Source organism: Nyctereutes procyonoides, unplaced genomic scaffold (genome assembly GCF_905146905.1).
Source record: "Nyctereutes procyonoides isolate TBG_1078 unplaced genomic scaffold, NYPRO_anot_genome, whole genome shotgun sequence".
Classification (NCBI taxonomy): Eukaryota; Metazoa; Chordata; class Mammalia; order Carnivora; family Canidae; genus Nyctereutes; species Nyctereutes procyonoides.
In genome coordinates this window covers 20467990-20480000 of record NW_026575125.1, presented here as the reverse complement: position 1 = coordinate 20480000, position 12011 = coordinate 20467990, and the positions used below count along the sequence as shown (strand labels likewise).

The 12011-nt window shown below is 39.9% G+C and overlaps 1 protein-coding gene across 1 annotated transcript in view; it reads right to left on the bottom strand.

The window, feature by feature from the left end:
* Nucleotides 1-12011, bottom strand: part of POLA1 (DNA polymerase alpha 1, catalytic subunit) — a 314044-nt gene that overhangs the window by 109663 nt on the left and 192370 nt on the right. The window contains exon 38 of the mRNA XM_055337985.1: nt 6561-6677. Within this exon, the coding sequence (XP_055193960.1) occupies nt 6561-6677 (117 nt within the window). The remainder of the gene's footprint in view (nt 1-6560; nt 6678-12011) is intronic.

The following is a 12011-nucleotide window of genomic DNA, read 5'->3' as shown; positions in this document are numbered from 1 at the left end:
AAATAAGCTATTATCTCCATGTGACTAATTTCTGGCTCACAAAATGTAACCACAAATGTTAGGTGAGACTTCTGGAAAGGCTACTCAAAGAACTGACTTGGGTGGGAGGTGCATCTTTTTGAACCTTCCACCTTTTATCTGTCTTGTAGCCTGTGATGGCCTGAAGGAACATGTACAGATTGCAAGTAAAAGCCTGGCACTGCTGATGATACAGAAGGGCAGGACGCACCTGTACATTTGAGGACACTTGGGAGCCACCATCGCAATCCTGGACAGCTCAACTGGATTTCCATCATGTGATAAAAAATGAAAGTTTCTTAGTAAATTAAATATTTATTCTGGTTAAGCTACTATTACTTTTGGTTTCCATTTCCCCAAGCTCAGTACAATTCCTATCTTATGGGTTGAACTGTGTTCCTAAAAAGGTATAATCAAGTCCTGTTTGGAAATAGGGTCTTGGCAGAGAAAATAAGATTAAGGTGAGATCATACTGGATTAGTGTAGGCCCTAATTCAATATGACTGGCGTTGTTCTAGGAAGAAGAATAGAGAACTACAGAGGGATAAGATGGCCATGTGACTATGTAAGCAGAGACTGCAGTGATACACCTATAGATCAACAGACGCCAAAGATTACTAGAAGCTAGAGGAGATAAGGAATTCTTCCCTACTAGCTTTCAGGAGGAGAAAGCCCTGGAGATACCTGGATTTTCGACTTCTACTTAGCTTCCAGAACTGTGAAACAAGAAATTTCTCTTGTTTTAGGCAACCTAGTTTATGGAACTTTGTTATAGTGGACTTAGGAAAGGAATACAGCACTAATGGAGTCTTATAGACAGGTCTAAATAAACCACATGGGTCTCAGACGACAGGCATGGCTTAGTAGCTGCATGTGCAAAAACATTACATATTTTAGTAGAGAGAATGTTCAAAATGAGTCAGCGCTGTGAATATGGATGCTAAGGAAGTTAACGCAACCCTAAATAGACTTCACAGAAACTTACTACCTAGAAAAGTTGGCAGCAGCAGCAGGTTTATTCTGCTCCATACTAGTGTTAGCAAGAGCACTTGAAGGGCTATATGCTGTTTTTGGCTCCTCATTTTACTGGGACACAAACTCTAGAGTAGGATGATTATTCTGAAAGCAGAGCAGTAGAGAAATGGTTGAAGACCTAGGAAAATTGGGCCAAGGAGGAGAAAGCTCAGGAAAACAACCACCTTCAAATATCTAAAAAAGTTCTCAAAGCAGGCAGAGCTGGTGCTGAGCAAGTGCTTACTGAACACAGGAACAGAGAAGGGATCAGCCTAGCTTTGTGTAGTACCATTCAGCTGAACTAGGACCAACAAGTGAGTCACAGAACACATTATTTAGGTCAAATAAAAGATCTGTCTAGATAATGAGAATAAACTTTAAAGTATACTGAAAGAAGCAACCCAAATGACCATGGTTGGATGAATGGATAAACAGACTGTGGTATATCTCTTCAATAGACTATTATTTGGCTATAAAAAAGAATGAAGTACTGACACAGGTTATAACATGGATGAACCTCAGAAATGTGCTAGGTCAAAAAAGCCAGAAACAAAGGGGCATATATATGATTCCACATACGTGAAATATCCAGAATAGGTAAATCCATAGGGACGCAAAGCAGATTAGTGGTTCCCAGGGATTGGAAGAAGGGGAAGAATGGGGTACAACTGCTTAAAGAGTACAGGATTTTCTTCTCTCTTTTTAAAAAGACTATTTATTTATTCATGAGAGACAGAGATAGAGGCAGAGACAGAGGGAGAAGCAGGCTCCTTGCAGTGAGCCTGATGCAGGACTCCATCAGGACCCCGGGATCACAACCTGAGCCAAAGGCAGACAATTAATCACTGAGCCCCCAGGCATCCCAAGAATTTTCTTTTGCAGTGATAAAAATGTTTTGCAACTAGACAGAAGTGGTCTTACAACATTTGTGAATATACTAAGTGCCATTGCATTATTTACTTTAAAATGGTTGATTTTGTTGTGTGAATTTCACTCCGATTTAAAAAAAAATGAAAAAGAAAGCTAGTGTCTGCCTCATGGTTAAGAGAAGCTGTCTGTAGAATTTAACAAACTACATCAACAAGCAAGCACATCAAAATCACAATGGAGAAACCCAAAAGATTCTTCATGGTAAAAATCCACTGTCTTCTAGACAGTACCCAATGATTAGATACAGAGGTTTAAGACTTTCTGTCATAGTTCTAAGGTTCTCTTCCTGTACAACTCCTTATTTCTGCCCTAAGAGACCACAAGTACTTCCCAGGTTTCTTCTTATGGAGAAGTAAGACCCTGTCTCAGGTAGCCTGGCAATATTTTCACTGTCCCTAACCTACTTAGCAAACCAACACTTTGTTCAGCTGCAGTCATTTTGAAGTTTTAACACACAGACCACAAGTTCAGTATTACCCCTTCTCTTTTGAAGGCCAAAATCCTATATGGTATACACATTCCATTATAAAGGATTTTCACAATTTTACAACTGAGGATAATGTGAGAAACACTAAGGGTATACCAAAGTAGAACTAGAAATCAGTCTACTGCTTTCCTCATACATGACCTTCAAGAGATTTTGCTGGCTAAACAACTGAATAAAAGGATCCACCACAGTACTCTATCCCAGGGGCTATGTAATTCCCTCAGTGACTTCTGCCATGGCTCAGGGAGTCACATGTAGATGCTTTCTCATCTCCTTATCAAGAACAGAAATGTTACTAAGAAAAAGTTTAACTTAGTTTGAAATCTTAGTTCTACACTGCAAACTGAACAAAAACTAACCCTTTAGTTTTGGCGAATTACATAATACAGAATCCCTCCCATGGGTTCACCTCACAGCCAGACAGATTTGGCCACTGTTAAGAAGTCAAAACCATGTCCTTGAAATAAAGACGTAATAAAATATTTAGTGTTTAACTTGGGAAAGTCCTGTCTGTACTTCCAGTGTGAAAAAGTGTTCTATTTACTTGGGACCTTAAGCATATCCTGAAGTTTGCATTCCTGCATTTTCACTTCCTATGTAACAGAGAACACTCAGAAAATGTATTTTTAAGAATCAGCAATTTGGATACTGCTAAATTCCCATGAATATAAAAAAAGACTACTGATCCTTTTTTAAAGGTATCCGAAAAGAGACATATGCAAAACCCTGGGAACAAAACTGTCCCAGCTTTCTTATGACTCTGGCAACATGAGTTAGAAAAAGAGCCAGCTTTCATACCCCAAGTCAATCCTGGAAAGTACTCAAGCCAAATGCAACCCGGTACTAAATGAGAGTAGATTTATTATGTAGGGATGAGTCTGGCATGATAAGAGGCAAGTACTTTACCATCAAACCTGAACAATGTATTTAAAGCCCTCACACACAGTCTAGTGCTTCTGTCCAAACAGTTGCAAATATCTATTTTTGCCCACATGTATCAATTTTATATAATCTACATAATGTGAAACTGGTTTTATTTTTTTTAAAGATATATTTATTTATTTATTCAGAGAGAGCAAGAGAGAGGCAGAGACACAGGCAGAGGGAGAAGCAGGCTCCATGCAGGAAGTCTGACGTGAGACTCGATCCTGGGACTCCAGGATCACACCCCGGGCTTCAGGCGGCGCTAAACTGCTGCGCCACCGGGGCTGCCCTGAAACTGGTTTTATAAAAAAGGAAATGTCCTGTTCATTGGTGTGTCCCCAGCCCCAAAGTGCCTAGGATGTAGTAGGTGTTCAATAAATAATTATTAAATGAAAGTAATGTAATGATTGGGGCACCTGGGTGGCTCAGTGGTTGAGCATCTGCCTTGGGCTCAGGTTGTGATCCCAGGGTCCTGGGATCGACTCCTGCATCAGGCTCCCTGCAGGGAGCATGCTTCTCCCTCTGCCTATGTCTCTGCTTCTCTCTCTGTATCTCTCTTCTGAATAAATAAATAAAATCTTAAAAAAAGAAAGTAATGTATGATTGAGGCACAGTACCCTAGAACGTAAGGATCAGGTAAGCACAATCCTGAGAAACAGACACTTTAGAAAACCCTATGGTAATTACAACAATCCTGTCCATTCTACCACTGATTTTGGAGCTTCTTTGGAATGGTCTCTAGTAAGATGCAGCTTTTTCCTAGCAAAGCCCAGGAACCTCATACACAGAATCAAGAAATTCCCAACTCAAAAAAAAAATTAAAAAAAAAAAGAAATTCCCAACTCATCACTAGCAACTCCAAAAAGACTGTAGAAGAGTAGGCTCAGACCCACTGTCAAGGTGCCTGTGAGGAACAGCTACAGGCAGTATCACTAACCAGGATGCTCTGAACCTCCAGTTATCCCAAAGGGTCAAGTTCTGAGCAGCAATATGACCCTATGCTATGAAAGCTACTCCCTGTCAAGAGTAGATGATAGCCTTGGTAAATGCCTGCCTAAAATGTTACCATTTGAGGACAAGGATATGAAAGGGGAAAAAAGTACGTCAAAATGCCTGTGTTGGCTAACTCATTTTTTTTTAAAGATAGATAGATTTATTTATTTATTTATTCATTCATTCATTCATTCATTCATTCATTCAGAGAGAGAGAGGGGGGGGCAGAGACAGAGGCAGAGGGGGAGAAGCAGGCTCTCTGCAGGGAGCCCCACGTGGGACTCGATCCCAGGTCCCCAGGATCACACCCTGGGCTGCAGGCAGCGCTAAACCGCTGCACCACCAGGGCTGCCCGGCTAACTCATTTTTTAAAAAAGATACTAAATGATAAACGATGACCTGATGTATTATACCACTACCAATAACATCATCAACATTTACTGGAGGGCTACCAATCTATAGGATATCCACTCCTTTTACTTTCTCTCACTAAGAATGGTGAGAGAATCATAAAACTAGCTGACTTTCTAAGAAGTAATTTAATTTTTATTGAATTTGACTTGATGAGCTGGATGTTAAGTCTCAAAGGTAGCATTGGTTCATGAAGCCAGGTGATTCCCCTAGAGTCTACAAGTGGAGTGATGAGTCACACTAAATATATATACTTTTGTTCTCTTCCTACACCTGCTAATCCAAGGGTTGGGATGAGACCAATTTAGTACATCTAATTCTCACTATATGTTCCATATTTTTGTTAAAAAACCCACATTCTACTTTGCTAATTACCAAAGATCTACAAAATAAGGCAAGAAACATTTTATACTTACTAAATTAGTTAGAAATAATGATAATGTACAAATGTTGCAAAGACAGTGGTAAAACTGGTACATGCATCAAGTACTGACTACAGTTTAAATTGGGATAACCTATCAAGAAAGCAATATGGCAATATGAATCATGACCATATTTTATTTAGGCACTTTGATATGTATTGTCGGTAAGAATTTATCCTCAAGAAGTATTTCAAATAACAACAAAAAATAATGTAAACAGGAGAATACTCATCACAATTTTCTAATAAAGAGATAGTAAAAGTAGCCTAAAATGTCCAAGAATAAAACACTTAAATTTGGTTTTGATACTGAAAATGATGTAGTAACACAGACACCTGACAAAAGATAAACATGATACAGAAGCATATTTTAATCATGACTGAAACCATGTAAAAAATACATATGGCTATGCAAAAAGAACCAGAGAATACACAACAATGGCAGTGCCATTTGTAGTTCCTGACTCCTCGCTAGCTTGTGTACCAATGTTTTTCAGTGAAAAGATGTGAAGTCAAGACTTGATTATAGAACCCTGCCTCTATGTTAAAAAAAAAAAGTAAATAACAGGTTTCCTATTCCTACTTTCTTCTCACCAAAATCCTTACAAATCCTCAGGCCAGACAAATTTGGAAAGGAAGGCACATTAGAGTCCTGTATTGGTGATGTTGATTGCACTTTATCATTTTACAGGTTCTCAGACAATCTGCAATGAGCTTGTTTAACTCTGGCTAGCCCAGAGTTCACTAGATGTACCTGATCACAAAACCCTCTTTGCAAGAAAGACCTTCAAACATTCCTCTCCCCCACAGTTTGGGGAATGCTGCTTGAGTTGATGCTCTAAGGGTGCATCTTAATTATCAGGAAGGTGTTTCCAGACTATGTGCTCCCTAGTTGGGAGTCACTAATGACAGTGGGCCTCCTCCCTCAGGTGTAAATATTAAGGTGGAGAAAAGGCTGGATATGTTGTCCCCTAGAAACAATGGAATCCCTTGCAAATACAATAAACTTTTCAGGGCACAGGTTTGGGAGGTTTTCTGGCCCTCAAAAAAGGGGTTCTGACCTAGCCCAAAGACAACAGTTTCTACAAAAGCAGTTTCTTCTGTGTAATTATGAAGTGGTAACCAAAGAAATCAGAGTAATTTCTATAAGAACTAGTTTCTTAGATATGTGTAGTATTGTTCATGATGTAAAAAAATAAACATTTATCTTTTTGAAGTCTGAATTTTTAAAAATACATGTGTGTGGTAGTGGGGTGCTTCCAGAGGGCAAATACCAAATATCTACCTCTCAGACCTAAGGGATGGGAAAACACAGACCCTCACTCCCTTCTACACAGTCCTTTAGTATCATGTGACTATTACCTCTGGCCGAAGAGTAGCTTTCATGCAGACTTGGCAAAGAGGCCCATTTCGAGAGAACTGAAGGGGAAGGCGCCGAGTTCGATTTTGACACGTTGGCTCCTCACAAATCAACCAACCCTGGAGAGAAGAAAGAGAACACTTCAGTTTTATCACCATCATCAAACAAATACAAACAAAAACCCCTTTTGGGGGGTGCTTGGGTGGCTCAGTCAGTTAGACATCCAACTCAAGTTTGGTTCGGATCATGATCTCAGGATAGTGAGACTTAGCCTCAAGCTGGGCTCTGTGTTCAGTGGGAATCTATTTTCTCTCTCTCTCTCAAATAAATAAATCTTTAACAAAAAAAACAAAACAAACCTCTTTCCTTATCAAGATAGGTTCATTTTGTTCAAACTTTCCTTAAAGATTCTGAAATAGCTCCTTACCATTCTTCCCTGAAATGTCACTTTGATTTATGCCCACACCTAAACAGTTAGGAAACTCATCAGGTTTTTAAATTAATTAATAAAAGATTTTATTTATTTATTCACGAGAGACACAGAGAGAGGGGCAGAGACATATGCAAAGGGAGAAGCAAGCTCCTCATAGGGAGCCTGATGCAGGACTCGATCCCAGGACTCCATTCCAGGATCCCAGAATCCTAAGCCAAAGGCAGACACTCAACCACTGAGCCACCCAAGTGCCCCTCATAAAGTTTTTTTTTTTTTTCAAAAAAAAATAGAAAATCACATGAGATATTCTTCCCTTCTTAATATGTACCCCCCCAACATGCATCAAGTGAAACCTCCCAATAAGAGCTTATATGATTATACACAAAATGTAAACCAATGGGTTTTTGGTCATTAGTAAAGACCATTATCAAAGTCGAGTATACCATGCAGGGCATCTGGGTGGCTCAGTCGGTTAAGCATCTGCCTTGGGCTAAAGTCATAATCCCAGGATCCAGGGATCAAGCCCCGTGTCAGGGTCTCAGCTCAGGGGGGAGTCTGCTTCTCTCTTTCCCTTTGCCCCTCCTCCCTGTTTGTGCTCACACACTCCCTCTCTCTCTAAAATAAATAAATAAATCTTAAAAAAGAGTATACAGGGACTCCTGGGTGGCTCAGTTGTTGAGTGTCTGTCTTTGGCTCAGGACATGATCTCAGGGTCCTGGGATCAAGTCCTACATTGGGTTCCCCACAGGGAGCCTGTTTCTCCCTCTGCATATGTCTCTGCCTCTCTGTGTTTCTCATGAATAAAGTCTTAGAAAAAAATAAAAATATAAAAAGGTATACCATGTAGAAATGAACGACTTTCCTAATAGCTGAATGACTACTAGCTAGTGACTTAACTGCTGTGCTCAGCTTCCTTCTCTGTAAAATAGGCCCAACATTGTATTTATAGGTTGTAATGATGCAATGTATTTACCATGCTTAGAGCTATACTCGGCATAAAAGAAACACTTATTTAAAATTAAAACGGGATCCCTGGGTGGCTCAGCGGTTTGGCACCTGCCTTCAGCCCAGGGCATGATCCTGGAGTCCCGGGATCGAGGCCCACGTCGGGCTCCCTGCATGGAGCCTGCTTCTCCCTCTGTCTCTGCCTCTCTCTCTCTCTCTGTGTCTCTCATGAATAAATAAATAAAATCTTAAAAAAAATTAAAACAGATTCTTCTACACACATATTGTGGAGGCATAAAACTGGCTGCAAGGTTTTCAAGGACAATTTCAACTGACCCACTCTTCCCACCACTTCTGAAAGTCATTGTCCACTTTTCTGGCCTTTATACACTCTTCTCATTTTCCTTCTTCAGCTACCCTCTCCTGTTGCTCGTTTGACTTTTCTCACAGAGATGTGACAACACTATGCCTATTATATTAAATCAGTATCATATTTGCTATAAAATGAAACTTTAAAAAGGGAGACAAAATCGCACAAATGGGGTGGAGCAAAGCTCGGGTGTTCTTTTTTTTTTTAAAGAAAGATGCATGTATGTATGTATATATGTATGTATATATTTTATTTTATTTTTTAAGACTTTTTTTTTAAAGACTTTATTTATTCATGAGAGAGAGAGAGAGAGAGAGAGAGGCAGAAACACAGGCAAGGGAGAAGCAGGCTCCATGCAGAGAGCCCGATGTGGGACTCGATCCTGGGTCTCCAGGATCAGGCCCCAGGCCAAAGGCGGTGCTAAACCGCTAAGCCACCTGGGCTGCCCTGTATATATTTTAAAGATTTTATTTATTTATTTGAGAGAGAGAGAGTGCACAAGTAGGTAGAGTGGCAGGCAGAGGGAGAGGGAGAAGCAGGCTCCCCACTGAGCAGGAAGCCTGATGAGGGGCTTGACCCCAGAACCCTGAGATCATGACCTGAGCCGAAACCAAGAATCAGATGCTTACCCAACTGAGCCATCCAGGTGCCCCAAAGCTCAGACGTTCTTACAAAGGCATCAGGGTTTAGTGCTGCATGTATTAGGCCCAAGGCTAAGCAAAGTAGGCTGAAGTGCTGGGGTACAAGGAATGTTCCCCGGGGCACAATGTTCCCAGCCAGGCAGCTGCAAATAGGAAGTTGACTGTCTTTGTGTCTTGGGAGTTATCTGGAGAGGTAGAACTTTTGAACTGGTCTTGAAGAGTGAGTAGACGTTTGGTAGGTGGAGAAAGCAGGAAAGGCCGCTTAGGCAGAGAGAACACATGCAAAAGGATGAAAGCCAGAGAGAGCTATGTGCGATGTGATTAAGGAAAGAATCAATGATGTGTTTAACACTGTTCTGTTTCTTGACTAAGCAACTTGTTGGGTCTTTTCCCCCTAGCTAAGAGCAGTATATACACAAATGTTGCTTAATCACATTGGGGACCTTCATTTGCCACTTATTAACATTGCTACATGGCTTTAATCCACATCTATAGGATGTCCCCACTCACTGCTGTACTGTGTGACCTCAGTCCTCAGAATATGCTCTTCTTGGAAGAAACTGCAATCAGACTCAAAAGAGCGCCAAAACCCAGTTCTTTCAGTTCCATTTATGGCTTTCACAGCCAGAGAAAGCACACTGTAGAACTTTTTGACTAAAAGAACACATACTACCTTTAAAGATTCTAAAAGTCAATACATTCACAGTGAACTTCATTCCCATCTTCAATCAATAGGCTGAACTATTTTAAAATTTAAACTTTTCAGATGGAGGATCTCCAGAACTTCTCATGTAAACTTTAATATATGCCCAGAATTACATTAAATACTGTGCGGAGTAGTCAAAGAGGCCCCCGGTACAGAGTTTCAGGGAACAACAACCTAAATAAGAAAGGTTCACACACAGATGAAAAGCAATTCAGTATGGTTTGGCTTTAAGAACCAGGTTGTACGGTACCAAATATAAAGGCCAACCAAGACGGAAAAGGGCTAGAGATGTGTGGATCCTACTCAAGACAAACAACTAATACCAGAGCAGCACAACATGAACTAGAACAAAGAATCAGTGGTTCTGAGTCACAGGCAACTATCTATTTCAATTTCTAGGGCCACTAACCATATTTTCCTGACTTACAGACATGTTTTTATTCACATTTTGGTATTTCAGAAACTCAGTTGTATTTACAATTGACCTGTACATTTGGTAACGTCTTTGTTTCCTTCAAAAACCACTGTTAAGTCAAGAGTGCAATTCACAATTGATGGCCCCTCAGAATTAAGGACACCAGACACTTTGGTTTAGCCTGTCTTGGGCATGGGGGATACAGAGGGAGATAGTGGTGCTGACTGCAGCAGGTATTACATTTCCTTTTTTTTTTTTTAAAGTTTTTAATTAATTATTTATTTATGATAGTCACGGAGAGAGAGAGAGAGAGGCGCAGAGACATAGGCAGAGGGAGAAGCAGGCTCCATGCACCGGGAGCCTGATGTGGGATTCGATCCCGGGTCTCCAGGATCGCGCCCTGGGCCAAAGGCAGGCGCCAAACCGCTGCGCCACCCAGGGATCCCAGGTATTACATTTCCAATGCAGCCTACAAATACTAACAGAAAGACTATTTGCTTCTGCAAGTACTCATTTAGGCATATTAATAAATGAAGCAGTAGAATTCAAGCAAACCATGTATGAGACACACAGGACTAGACTATTCCTCGATCATTCAATTGGCTTTGTTACCTTCAAGTTGCTACCTCAAGCTTTATAAGCTTTGGAATAGGTATCAGTTAACAATGCCAACCCCAGTTGTAATTCATTCAATTCTAAACAAAAGTTTTAAAAAGCAAGCAGAGAGGCAACAACCTCCATGTTTTGAGACAATAAATTTTTCATTACTGGGATACAACCTGGAAGTTAAAATTATTCTTTAATTTTTAAAATATACCCTTTGAAAAGCTCAACTTCTCTTCTGATGCTTTGGAAACCTGATTCCATCAATTAACTACAACTTCATGACTCACTAGTGAGCTGCCAACCAAGGAGATGCTAAGTTGTCACCTCACCTGTTTCTAAAGCAAACACCAAACTCTATCTCTGACAGAGTCACTAACTAAATGTCCTTTCAAATCATATAGAAAACAGATAATATAATTTGTCTAGACTTCCTACCAGTTATAATTAACATTAAAGAGGTCTTTTCTTCTTTGTCACCTCTCTATTCAGTACTTATTTGGGTTTGTTTGTACTTACTATCTGTTAATCTCCCTTTACAAATGACAACAATAACTAGTGCTATTATGCATGGAAATTACACATGCTGATAACTGTGTGAAGGGAACTGGGGCTGAAACACAACATCAGAAGCCTGTACCTCTTCATTCTTCTTGTTTTATTTTGATAATTAAGCTTTTGGTCATGGTGTATTTTAAACAAAACTCTTGTGTGTGGGGAAATAGACCCTAATCATATTCAATATATGCTTTGCTTCCCTTTGATTTTGCTACATACACTGTGGTTAACTGCTTTGTTCCCCCAGCAAATATTAATGGACTATGCCAAATCTACCTTTCAAGAAATATGTGCATTGTTGAAATTAAACACGCCAAGTCTTTGAAAATATTCCATGATGGAGCCAACCTTAGTTACCAATACTAGTACTGAATAAATCCACTTTGAAGCATCACTCACAAAGACAAAACTAAACTTATTTTCATTTTCCATGTTGGGAAATAATGTACAGCTAAATCAATGGCAAAAGAACGAACAAGGTGTAGTTCTTTGGAAGTCCAATCTATAAAAAAGGTCGCGTTTTACGAAAACCTCCAGAACCACTATAAGGATGTCCACCATGCAAATATGTCATTTTATTATGCGATGCCACATGTAAACACCAAACTGTCACAACCAAGAGGAATAAAGTCATTGCATTTTCAGATGCCTACCTTAACCACATTTATAAGCACTCCCTTAACCACATTTATAAGCAGAGGGTTCAAAAGAGGTGAAGCCAGCCTTGCCAATAGCAAAATAAACCTTTACCAAAACATGCTAAGATCCATCACCTGTTACTT